General features: G+C 47.0%; 1 protein-coding gene across 3 annotated transcripts in view; it reads right to left on the bottom strand.

Annotated features, from left to right (window-relative positions):
- Positions 1-1296: 1296 nt before the first annotated feature.
- LOC104318337 (D-beta-hydroxybutyrate dehydrogenase, mitochondrial) overlaps positions 1297-13218 on the bottom strand; it is a 19029-nt gene continuing 7107 nt past the window's right edge. For 2 of the 3 annotated variants that reach the window (XM_069792334.1, XM_069792336.1), the window contains 3 exons: positions 9452-9593; positions 5299-5451; positions 1297-3611 (listed from right to left, as the gene is read on the bottom strand). In XM_069792334.1, the coding sequence (XP_069648435.1) occupies positions 3130-3611; positions 5299-5451; positions 9452-9593 (777 nt within the window). In that variant the 3' untranslated portion in view covers positions 1297-3129. The remainder of the gene's footprint in view (positions 3612-5298; positions 5452-9451; positions 9594-13218) is intronic. The other variant, XM_069792335.1, reaches the window with a different exon arrangement.

The following is a 13218-nucleotide window of genomic DNA, read 5'->3' as shown; positions in this document are numbered from 1 at the left end:
ACTGGTTCAGGACTTGGGTTTTGGTCAAGACAGAAAGAACCTGAAGCGATCTGGAGTATCCTGACTCACAGTGCTTGCTTGGGAGACCCCAGGAGGCCCCTTGCTGTGTTAAGCTGAACCAGAGAAAACATGACATGCAGAGGACCACCTCTTGGTTCCCAGTGTCATCATAGAGAATCATGCTGATCTGAAAGGGAAAACTGAAACACTTTACAAAGGCTAAAGGCTACACCAAGGAGCTGTACCATCACTGTCTTCCAAAGCATTGTGAGAAACATGCAGAAAAAGGTAGAACGCTGCCATGGACTCAGCAGTTGGCCTTGAAAAAAGCCACAGCCCCCTTTGGCAGCCTAACTCCTCATAGGATACCACAGCAGCAATAAGCATAGACTTCCAGGGGATTTCACTGAACTTCCTTCTGTCTCCTCCGTCCTCTGGCTTTGAAGGTCACTGTCAAATGGAATTGAGTTTTCTTCCCTCTGTTACCAGCAAGACAACAACCTGCCCTCAATTCCTGCATTAATGCAACACTATGATGTGAAAAAAGGGTCTGACTGCCTCAGGGAACAGACTTCAGAACCAAGTTTTCACCAGACACTGAATGGCAGCTAGAAGCTCAGGATGGGAAGGGACCTGCTTGGTCATCTTGGCTTTGCTCCACTGGCTCAGAGTTCACATGATCATCTGCACCATACAGAAACTCTTGATAGTTGCTCTTCCCCCACCAGCACTCTGCTCTTCTAGCTCCCAGACATCCATCCCAGCTCCCCACCTAGGCAGAAACCAGATCAGGCACTGAGAGCCCACCTGAGCACTTCTCAGGGGTCAGATGAGGAGACTGGGGCTCACATGCTGTGAAATCCTAACCCCGACTTGGCCATGAGGTCCTTGCATGGCCTTAGACGCTTCTTGGCTTGAAAGCCTCTGTTCTGTCTGTGAGAAGAGCTGATCCTTATTACCAGGCAGCTGTGGCATTTGGATTAGTTACATGCAGAGCGCTGAGGCAATGAACAACGCACAGCATCACTCTCTCAACACTGTCATTTGAGGGAAACCACATAAAACACAAACACTGATGGTGTGCATGTTTGCAGAGAGGCTTCTCCAGCTGTCTTCTGCTGATGAAATGGGTCATGCTGCCCATTCCGCTCCAGGCAGTTCTCACTGATCCTCCACAGTCCCACTACCTGCTGAACCACTGTTACCTCCTTAATTACTGAGCCCAGTTAAATCCCAACCTCAGATTCAAAGGGGATGGGAAAACCAATGTAGAAATGAGCACTGGAGACACAGACATGTGCTTTACAAATGTCACGGTTTATTTTTCTCTCTGTGCAAATCAGTGCTACTTAACATTACTAACATTTCACAGTGCAGGGGGCAGAAGTGATTACAATACTGCTTAAGCTGCAGTTCAGTGGGATTGTTCTGGGTCCTGGATCCCAGGCAATCTCCATGTGACGATGATCTGGAATAGAAAAGAACTGCACAGCCAGCATTTCCAATAGTTACTTGTAATACAATCTACCTTCACAGCATCTCCAAGGGAAGCCTGCTTTGCTCCTCAGGCATCACAGCATTCACAGCTGCATGCAGACTCCAAGCATTTACAGCCAGTGGCATATAAAAAGTTTAAGGCACCATTTCCAAGTCAGAGCTAGCAGAGACAGATGAGGAAAGAGCAAATGATAAGCTCTTTTCATAGCCACTTAATCTCACATAGGACAAAACAGAACAAAGTTTAGCAGTGAAAGGGAAAGCTGGTCCCTAGAGCAAGACAATAGGTTCCCAGCCTGGCCAGCAGCACCCACAGTCCACTGGCTGCTTTGCGAGCGGTCACCACTGGGACAGAGGGAATGGGGCATGAAGCCAGGCAGCACCAGCACTTGGAAAAATGACTGAAATCCCTGTATACAGCCAACAGGAAAGACCCGTGGGGATACTGTGCAAAAGTAGCTCATACCAGTCATCAGGAGATTCTCTGAGGAGTCAATCATGTGTGACATGGAAATTTCATTGTGCAATATTAAAAAGAAAATAAACACGTCACTTAAAGCACCCTTCCAGAGCTCATAGTCAGGCCACATTGGCTGCACAGTGTCCCATCACTGTTCAAGTGCGGAGAAGATGAAACCAAAAAACTGATTTGGGAAAGCAAAAGCAGCTCCCTCACCTGCAAGAGGGAGCCTAGCATGGGGCAGTGACATGAGGGAAACAGGGGGACAGCTGGACAGTGTCTGTACCACAGCTGAGTAGTTCAGGCACCAGTGCCTAAGGTAGCAGTCAGAGGAGCCAAATTTGTTTGCTACATCAGATTCAACTGTCCCACAAAACTCATTAGCAGTGGGTGGAGAGGCTACAAGTCCCAGCATCCACAGGGACCAACTGAGGGATGGCTCAGACCTCACTCATTATTAGAAGGGCTTTTCCCTGCCCAGCCTTTCCACAGTTGCTGGCTCTGACACCTCCTGGCCACAGAGCTGGGAGAGAAGAACCCTTTTTTGCAGGGATCTGAGCCCCCGAGTTAGGTAATGAGGCTGTTTAGAGGCAGTGTTGGTGTTTTCCTGAAAAGAGCAGACAGTCACAGCACAGCAGAGCTTCCTAGCAGTATCATGAAAACAATGGAAGGCTGTGACTGACCCATTTTTCAATCAAATGGAAAACTCTGCTTTTGTTTCCCATTTTAGTTTCTCCCCTTGAGACATCTCATAGCAACAGCTTTGCTCTGCTATTAGCAGCCTGTCCTTGTAAGGAAAAGCAAGAGACCATTAATGAGCCAAATTTATCACTGGGGGAACTCTGCTGACCTAATTACACTAGCCACATATTTGACCCATTATGTTAACCTTCCTCTGCCTCCTCCACAGTTAAAAGGAAAACACCTTTTAACTTTAATCAGGACAGCAGGGAATACAAAGAGCAAGAATTTGAAAAAAAAAAAAAAAAAAAAGAAAAAAGCCATGTTGTTCTCAGCATCCCACAATACAAGACTTGAAGCCATAACCCAAAGTGAAAGCACATGCATCTACAGGGGAGATGCATCAGCAATGGGTGCAGACACCCCTGACTAAGTCAGCTCTAACCTGTGCATATATATGAGCACTGGACGGATGCCTGAAGGACAGCCATTTACAGGGTGGCTCCAGGGATGTAAAGCCAGTCGGCAATGGCAGTAGGCAGGTGAGTCATGACTTGCAGCCTCACCCACCAGTAGGTCTCCATGGGATTGTAACGGTTGTTTGGGCTTGGGGAAGTGAGTGCATCAGTGATGTCATTCAAGACCAGAGACATGTCCTTCAGGCCACTGTTAATGAAGGACTTCATCAGGGCCACGTGGCGAGTGAAATACTCCCTACCATAGTCCTCCTGCACAGTGTCGCTGGCTCCTCTCCACAGTGCGTCAGCCTGTTTGTCGATGCTGTCTGCTGTCAGGATGCCTGTTGCTGCCACGAAGTTACTCGGCTCAATGAGGATAACTCTGACACCCCAGCGGTACATCTCCTGCCGTAGGCAGTCGGAGAAGGCTGCCACCCCAAACTTGGAAATGCAATAGCAGGAGCGAGATGGACTCGCCATCCGTCCCAACATGCTTGTGATATTCACCACACGGCCTAGAGAGAAAAGAGCAGGGAGAGACGATGGGCCACAGAAGCAGCAGCCAGAACATCCCAGTAAAAAGGTGCCTTGTTGATTTGTAAAATCTGAATCTTGAAGAGGCACCCGAATCCCCTGTCGAGGAGCCTTTCTCTCCTGACCAAGCAAGGCTAGCCCCTGCTCTGACCTCCTCCATGGATGGTACACATACCTGCCTCTGTATTAAAAAGGATTTACAAATCATACAAGACATTCCTCTCCTAATTTCCAAGCAGAAAAGTACCCAGATCTTCTGAGAAGACCAGCTGTGCGCTCTCACATCAGTCTGCCCCACTCCTGCATCTTGCTAGAGAAACGGTCAAGCTCCCAGCTAGCAGTTATGAGTTGGAAAGCACACAACAAACACAGCGTGATGCCATGCAAGCTTTCTGGTTCTTTCTGTAAGCACAACAGCTCATCTGCATCCACTCTGCCTAACACAGCTACATGCTTCTAGACCTGAGCTGGATGGCAGAGAACCAGTAGAGGTTTCTCTGAACCTGCAGCATAAGCAGCACAGCCTGCTCACCCAGCTGGCTGGCCAGGAGTGCCTAGAGTGCTACATGCCTAGGACAAACAGGGAGGAGACTTGATGTGCTGTGGCCTATGGGGCAGTGAAGAGCAATTGTCCTAACTCCCACCAGCAGCCCAGCCCAATTGCAGAGCTCTGGCAGCTTGTCTTAGATCATGCAGTGCCTAGGGGCAGTGACAGCAGTGGTCACTCCTCTGTGGGTGGTTCTGTCCTTCCCCAAGACAAGATGTGTGCAATTACGTTTTCAGATGCACTTACAAACAGGTCCTTGAAATCTCACCAGCTATTTTTACAGTGAGGATTTTTACAGCCATGGAGCATGACACCCTTCTGCAGCTTGAAATTTTAGCTGAGAAACAAGTGGGTGGCTCTGCTCTCTCATTCCACACCTAAGTGCAGCTTGGAGGGACTGTGAGAACCACCTGCTAACCTGATGGGTAAGCTACCTTTTGTAGTGAGATGGGGCTTGTTTAGTGGGTACTTGCTTTCTGGAAATGGTATCTGAGCAATCTTCTCAATATAACCCCTTTCTTTCCTCACAGAACACACAGCTGTGCCAATATTCTCCCACATGTGCTAAAGAAAGCTCTTCAGAGTTCTGCTAATACATATCTTTTTTTTATTTTTAATATAATAGAAAGACTTTTGATAATAATGTTGTCTTGTAAGATACCTAAAATGGCTGTTATTGACTCTCATTTATTCCACCACTACCACTCTGCAATCATCTGTGAATTGAATAACATGAAGGGAAAAGATTCAGTTATCCAAACATAAGTACTTGGTGGACTCTGGAAGCCAGGATTATCTTGTCTGGGCTCCGGTCACTTTTTCTAAAGGTGGCCTGGAGTCCTGGGTCATATCTGCCAGCACTGCACAAAGGTCTCTGATATCCTGGGATGTTTAAGATAGCACCTGCTGTGTAGCTGCCTGGACTGCCCCAAGGGTGGCCTGTACTACCAAATGCTTATACAGCATGTTGAACCCTGCTGCCTAGTTTGTCTGCATGCCTCAGACACCCTCGTTGAACTGCACAGGCATTCCTTGAAGCACAGTCCAAGTCATGATTTTTAGCTACATCTCTTTGCTGTGCTGCAAAAGCTCCAAGTCTTGCTACACTGCCCAGCATGTACCTTTAGCTCTGCGAATGAGGGGCAGAAAAGCCTTTGTCACCCTCACGGTGCCCCACAGGTTGATATCTGCCACCTTCTTGTAGTTGTCTAAACTTGAAAATTCCACCTCTCCAAAGGTTGAGATGCCAGCATTGTTCACCAGGCCCCACAGACCTGCCAATAAACACACGGTTAAAGAGTGGAATGAGGAAGAGTGTCGCAGAGAAGCGGCTGTTCAAAGTAACCCAACCCCTTGACAAAGAACTGGGCGCTTTTGTAGAAAAAAGTTGTAGAGAAAAGCACAGCAAGCAGATGAAATACACTCTTGGTACACCAGAAGTGAAGCCAGTGGGGCTTGTTTGGAGCACCAGGGAGAGTGATGGGGTCACACAAGCATTGCCTCCCTGAATGTCTCCTCTAAGGTCAAATGCTGTCCTGAGGCTTTGTATGGCTGGATCTCGCTGACCCTTTTTTGTGGTTCCTGTTGGTCCCAGGTTTGTATTCACTCAGTGACTTTATCATGGCTTTTGCAATTTGGAGACGGCTGGACTTTCCCTCAATTTAAAAAAAAAAAAAAAAGGAAGGAAAATTATTATCTTGGAGTTCTAAATCCCCTTCACAATTCTGACTCCCTGTTTTGGAGAGTGTGTGGTATTGATCTGCAGGTTCATGGCCCAGTTAACAGCTGCTGTATTTTAGTTCAGGTATTTGGTTTCCCTCAATCCTAACTCCAGCAGAAGATGGCAAACTTACAAACAACCTTTAAAACTACTAGAATTTAAAAATGAACATCTTTTGTGCCTGCAGTCCTGTCAAAATTAAACTGACTGTGCTTACCAACAGCTTCTGCACTGAGCCCCTTACATGTCCAGGACTTAGCACATCACTGAGGACTTGACCCTTTGAAGCAATTACTGCAGGAGTCTCGGCGGCAAACATTCGTAGGACTGAGTCCATACTTTGTGAATTTGTTGAAGCATAGGACTATGCAGCCATAAACTGCAGGAGGAACAAACAGAAGAGCTGAAACAAGGTAACAGAGTTGTTCCTCATTAGATGTCCTGCCATACCCCATGGTTATTTTTCACTGTGTAAGTACCCAGTTGGAGTTGGGGCCCCTTTCAACTCCCTCGCCTTCCTCTTACCACCAAGAACACACGGGGCTAAGGAGAAGTATTTACATCCAGGGAGCTCTGACATTGCTATCAAAAGCACCCACGTCATGCCACCCTGTTGATAAAACTTATCAAGCTCTTTCTCTAAACTCTTTGGGCTGTTTGCCCTCCCTCTGCTCCATAGCTTCCCTGCCCTGATGTATGAGTCTTGTAATAATTTCCAACCTATATTTATTCATGGTTGGATAGTAACCATGTATTGTACCAAACACAGGCCCCTAAGCAAATTGCAATATTCTACCATTGCCCAATAAATACCAATGGAATTTATACTCCTGGTGCATTTAAAAACACCAACACACCATTGCTAGACTGGCTCTCTACTCACACCAGCCCTAGTAACCCTGCCCCGTTCCCAGCTAAGTTCATCTTTCCTGAAGGCTGTTGACCAGCCATGTATAGCAGACCAGAGACATCCTACCCTGTGATAACAGTGCATTAACCATTCCCTCATGGTCTGTCCCAGAATGGATTTGCCTATTATAGCTGCCACCATTCCCGCATCTCACAACTCTCACACAGTGATCCCAACACCCCTTTTGCCCTGCACACCTGTCTCAGACAGACAGTGGTGAACATTGCTCCAGTTCACTGGCCTGCAGCTCTATCCTCCTGCAGAACAACCCTTTCCTGACCCCCACCAGGCCACTGGAATAATGGCTAAACCATGCCCTGCAGCAAAAGCCAAGAAAACATCTTGCTCACCTATCCTTACTTCTGTTTTTATTAATTCAAGTTTCTAAATGCTGCAGTCAGGTAGTTCTACTCCTCCTCTGCCCAAGATCCCCTGCCTGTCACTTCTGCGCTTACTGAAGCTGCCAGCTTTAATGAATCAAGATAACTCTGAAATTCACACTCAACTGGCAGCCAGCACAGCATCTCAGCCTCAGTGGGGTCCCCTGTGCTGCTGCAAAGGTGGCTCTAATCGCCAGCAGAAGGACCAACCAAGGAAACAGGGCATCTGATGGTGTAATTTCACCAGTAACATGAAGCTATGCAAAGCAAATTTGAAAGGGATTTACCAAAGACCACAAAAGACTTAAACTGTCAGTCCCAAACTAACCTCTACAGAGTATTCCTGATCCTAAATTTCTCTACAACAACTTCCCATTTCTTGGGTTACGAGGTTAGATTCAGGGATGTTTATGAACACATTATTTACAATCATTCATTCTTGGAATTTCATTGCTCACTGATCGGGTCAGTTACACACAGAACAAAGTGCTGATAGGTACCTGGTCACGGGCTGTTTGTTTGCTGGACAGCGGTGTGTTTATTGAGAACAGCCTTATCACTATTATTTGTTTAGTGTCAACAGTACAGTGGGAACTGCTTGAAAACAAACAGGGGCACTCCTATCGAAATGAGTTTAGCCTTATGTACACAGCACAGGGAGAAGAGGTATAAATGTGCAGTGCAAGAACTGTTCTGCACTAGCTCCTCTGGAGCCACACTCAGTGTGCAATAAGCACCTCTGTGCAAGGCTCCTCAGTCTCAACAGCCTCTACTTTCCCGCATTATTTACTGAGTACTATTTAATCACAAGCCCCAAACCTCGGTCACACTGATGTACCTAAAAAGAAGCCTTTGCTGCTTTGCACACTGTGCTGGAGCAAACAACTACAGAATAAGGCTCAAGAGCAGGAGGAACCAGTCCAACTTGCTGATCAAGGATGCAAGACTTCTCTGTCCCTGCTACACACACGGTTTTGCAAACACTGCTGCATTTATAGAAGCAACAGAGCTGCTCCCTTACAAGTTTTCACTCAGTGGAAAATGGCTCTGTGCCACCACTGCTGTTGCTGGGCTCTTCAGGAAAGGCTTGAGAAGCTGTGAAATGTGATGAGGGCTGGGCGATTATGTAGGAAGAAAAATCATGCAGAGAGAACATGTGTGGGATCAGAGCTTGTACGTAACTCTGTCGCACTTCATATGCTTGTTTTAGGAGGAAGGGTGTGCTCATGTAATTTGCATGAAGATTAGATCTATTGTTATTTACTAGCTTTATACTTGCTGTGAACAAAGACAGGCCCATGACAGTCTCATCCAAGCTTCAAGAGGAGCAACCACCCTCCAGCCAGACAACCCTTAAGTCCTGGAGCCACAGATGTGAAACTTCAGTCCACCCTCAACCTGGGTCTACAGCTGTCCAGCTTGCTACTTGCACAGAGGCTGCAGAGAAACCTACAGAGGGCAAGAAGCCTCACAGCCTCACCACATGGGAAGAGGTTAGGTGGTGTCACACCAGGCTCCGACTGTAAGCTCACATCCCACTGTCAAACCACTGCCAAGAAGGAAAGAAGCATGCAGAAGAGACTCCTATCTTCTTTCACGTGCTCTTAGGATCCATGAGTTGGACTTGCACTTAAGGTGGCATGTGGGTTAAGGTGGTCTATGCGAAGCCCACCCTGGATCCTGCCTCACATCACCTCTGGGATGTTGCATGGCAAACTGAAAGCATGGATTGACCTGGCTGAAGAATAATCCAGGTTTGGGGGCAGGTCAGTTTTGTGCTCCAGCTCAGCACTCAGTTACACAAACAGGTTGTACCAGCACAGCAGAGGGGACAGCAGTAAGCAGCCAGGGCCCGTCACCTCTTTACTAGCAGGGTCGCTACAGAAAGGTCTGTGTGAGCCAGGCTGCAGCAGGAGCACCAGGAGAGGATCAGGCTCCGGCCATCCTATGCCCTTCACAGACACTACAGGAGAAAAACACAGGCTCTTGTGGGCTTGCTGCCACTTATCACTTTTTACGGGATGTAGAGTTAGAGCCTAATCCTCCAGCCAGTCTTAGTCTCTTTCCATGTGGCTGGCACATCAACAGCAAGACAATTCTCCTCATAGCACTGCCTGATTGCCAGCCACACACTATCACAGGCCTCCAGGCTTGTTAACCCTCTTTTGGTGGTGCAGAGAGGGCCAAGAGCATGGCCTGCTCTGTAGGAGGGATTCTGTGAGCAAAGAGCCAGCTCTGCTGGAAATACAAAGATCCCCACATACCTTCCTCTGGCTCCTTCAGGGTCCTCTTCACAAAATCCACAGCCTGAGCCACCTCCTGGTCACTGCAGACATCCATCTGTAGCACTTTCATGCGATCTGACTTCATGTTCTTCAGCTCCCTGGCTCCGTCTCCATTCTCGTCCTGTTCAGCAGCAAAGAAAGATGTCCCGCTAAGATGGACAAGGAACAGTAATGCAGCTTGGGGCCAGGCACGTTCACATGGACAGGAAATAGAATCTATTGAAATTGCACACAGAAGTGTAAACCTGGTGCACAAATAAGCACACGAGCCACACAAACCAGTATGCAACCCACAGCCATCCTCCTATTCCCTCCAGCACAGCTCCTATATCTGCATCAGTGACCCACTGCTCTGAAGGGCCACAAAGCCCCGGCTATTAGCTCCTTGCATGAAGGGTTTCACATCTGTAACACTGAAATACTGTGCCAGCCTGGGATAACCGTGGGTGACTCTCCACTGCCTCAGTCTCCATACTCCGCAGGTAACATAGCAAACACTTCTACAGAAAACAGAATCAGATTTTCCAGGCTTAAAAACGAAAGGCTAATTAGGCACTGTACTCACATCATCCCAAAATATCGCCTGGCTTCTAATGAAATAGTATTGTCAGACCATTTTGAAAACAAGACAGCACGGACACCTTTGGCATGCCTAACAGCAAATAGTCTGACACTACAAGATACAGTAGGAAACATTTACAGCTGAACCTATATAATAATATTTTGCTCTTGCTACACAGCGGAACAGCATGCACAGGAATACATGTACAGTGGAGGTCTGCCACACAACGACAAGATTACAGACATAAGGCATGAAAGGAGGAGATTCTGGCTGAGGAAGCAAGAACAAGTTTTTCGTTTTGTTTTTCTTCCACACTATAGGTAGTAAGAACACGATGGCTCTGCTTTCCTTTCCACCCTTTTCCTTTCTTCCCCCCCCTCCCTGCTATCATTAGAGATTCTGTTACTATTGTGGGGGGTTTTGTGTAGTCAAACATAAACACAGCTCAAATTCCAAATTTTACCTGGTTACTTCCAGACAAGATTGCTGCCTAAGCCTTACAGCCTTGTTCAGGTGGTAAATAACAAATAAAAGTGAAAAGAGCACAGATTTGCCATGCAGTTCCACAGCAGGCTCAAGATTTAATTCACCAAACTACTCCCTGAATCACAGGCTCTGCCGCCTTAGGGAGGAAGAAGTTATGAATTAGTGAGTCACCATGCCTGGCTGCCACTCTTCCTTTAGCACTTGATACCAACTCCCACAGCCCAAGGGCAAACAAGGTGAGCAACCCTCCCACAGTCACCTGCTCAGCTGCCTCTGTAGCCAGGCTGATGTAAAGAACATGTAACCACTTCGTTTTTCTATACATATCTCAAGCTATTTAATTAATATAGTATACAACATTTTACCTCCACCTTCAGCCCAGTGAACAATGACATGTAATGAAGGAAAAGAATTGAAATGTTCATCACAGCCATGAGCAAAACAAGGTAGTTCTCTTAAAAATCAATATATAGTTACACCAGCATTATGACAATAGTAGGAATGAGGTGCTGGCCCCATGGCTGCATATCATTTCACCACTGACTTATTTCCAGGTATCACAAAAACAGCAAATAAAGACTTGAAGCTTTTCTAATGCACATCAAACACAGTGACATGCTGTGTCTAGCCCTCTTATCTAGCCACAAAAAGAATCTCTGAAAGTGGCGTTACAAGTAGTTAATAACATAGTCACCAAAACACTATATTCCCTTTGAAACAGGTGAGGGTTGTGCAATGCCTCACTATGTTTCTGGCAGATGCTCTTGCATCTGACCGAGTTATACAAAGCAACTTTCAGCTGCTTAACAGTGACTAAAGTGGAGCTAATTCAGCTTGTAAAGAGAGAGATTTACTGTATCTGTATAGAAACAAAAACTTAACTATATCTGTACTCAAGTACCAGTTGTCATTTCAGAGCACTGAAAACACTTTTCCCTCATGTTTTTTAATCTTTCAAAATCCTCATAAACTATGTAAGAAATATTTCCACTGTTTTTTTGAGAAACAAAGTCATAGGCCAGCAACTTAAAATTCCAGTATAAATGGTTTGTATTATTCATATTGATACGAATTTTCCCCGATCATCAATGCAACTCAATCTGCAAAGTTACCTTCCCAGCTTCAATTTATTCACTGTAGACAAAACATATTGATTTTGGAAGACTGACTTCCACGTGCAATATCAACTGGAACCACTTTTCACAGTTGCAGACACCACCTCAGCCACTATCTAACTGCAAAACAAATTGCTTAACTCTTATGCCCAGAAAACCTCTTCACAAATGAAGCAGCCGTGTATTTTCATAGAAAGAAGTGAACATCATCTTATGTTCTGTGGTCTTCAGGGGCTGTAAGCATGTTCCCTGTTCAGATACCCACATGGTACTTCCTCCTTGTTTTTTAAATGGTCGATTTGCTGGCTGGGAAAATACCTGGAGGCATTCCCATGGCAGCAGCCAGGCTGTCCTCTCTGGGATGGCCTTCATGGCCTTGGGACTCACCAGCAGGAGCCATGCAGCAGTGTGAGTCAAGAGAGGTCCTGGCAGCAATGGTCCAACTGCTCCTGCAAAACCTCTCTCCCCCTCCCTTTGCTACCACTTTTTTTTTTTGTCTGATCTTTGTCCTCTCAAGAGACTCTCCCAGCTTCCTTTTCCCAGTTTCATCAGCATTGAAAGCTGCCCTGCTCCAGCCCAGCCTGCTGCCCAAGTACTCCAGAGAGGCCCTCAGTGGGACTTTGCTGTTTCCTCCCAGCTATCTCACTTCCCCCGGTTATCCTGCCCTCGCAGCCCTGCGTGGCTCTGGCTGCCCACCCCACCCTCTGCCTAGCAGGGGCTGCTTCTGGGCAGGGAGCCCAACAGCCACACGAGCCCTCTCCACCGAGCAGAGGAGCTTTGCTCCAGCTTTCGGCTGCCCCCCCTTCCTTGCTCCACTCCCCTGCTCTGGTTCGGAGGATCCCAATGCAGCTGGTGCTGAAGGACAGGCAGGTCACACAGGGGCTTGTTAGCAAAGAGCTCTCCTATAATGGACCGAGCCACAGCTTCTTCCCAGGGAAGTTCGTGGGATGCAGGATTAGGTCCTGGCAAGCACTTGGGCACCTGCAGTGAGATGTCAGTGGGAATCAGGAAGCCATGAACACAATGCTGAACACCCGTGGATCTGGCTGGTTTACTCTATCTGCACCAGTTCCCCCCAACCCCGCTGCTGCCTATCCACCCGCTCCCTTCCTGTGCTTCCTGGGCAGAACACGTCACATCATACTCGTCATTACTGGGTTCCACCCAATTGATTTCAGGCTCCATCCTATCTACCAGGATCATTTTGAACCCTATTCCCCAAATGGCCTGCAATCCTCCCTGCTTGGCACCATGCACATTTCTTTCCAAGTGAACTCTCTATTCCAGGGGCCACTTCCAAGAAAATTTCCCTGGGACTGAAAAGCAGTCACAGGCTTAGAGCACAAGTTTGCTCATGAGACCATCATGAGGGCCTGTGTCAAAACCCTTATTCAGGATGCATTTATTCCTTCCCCTTTAACCACTCTGCTGCTTAGCCAGAATGAGATTAGACTGATATGGCACAGTCTGTTCCATGTAAACTTATACAGTATCTATCAGGCTATGATCTAGACATTTGTAAAATTGACATATCAGCGTGTTGCAATTTCATCTAGTGCACCGAAGGCGAGCTGCCTGGCTGT

This window comes from Haliaeetus albicilla, chromosome 9 (genome assembly GCF_947461875.1).
Source record: "Haliaeetus albicilla chromosome 9, bHalAlb1.1, whole genome shotgun sequence".
Lineage (NCBI taxonomy): Eukaryota > Metazoa > Chordata > Aves > Accipitriformes > Accipitridae > Haliaeetus > Haliaeetus albicilla.
The sequence above is the reverse complement of the archived record's forward strand: the minus strand, read 5'-3'. Positions and strand labels throughout refer to the sequence as shown.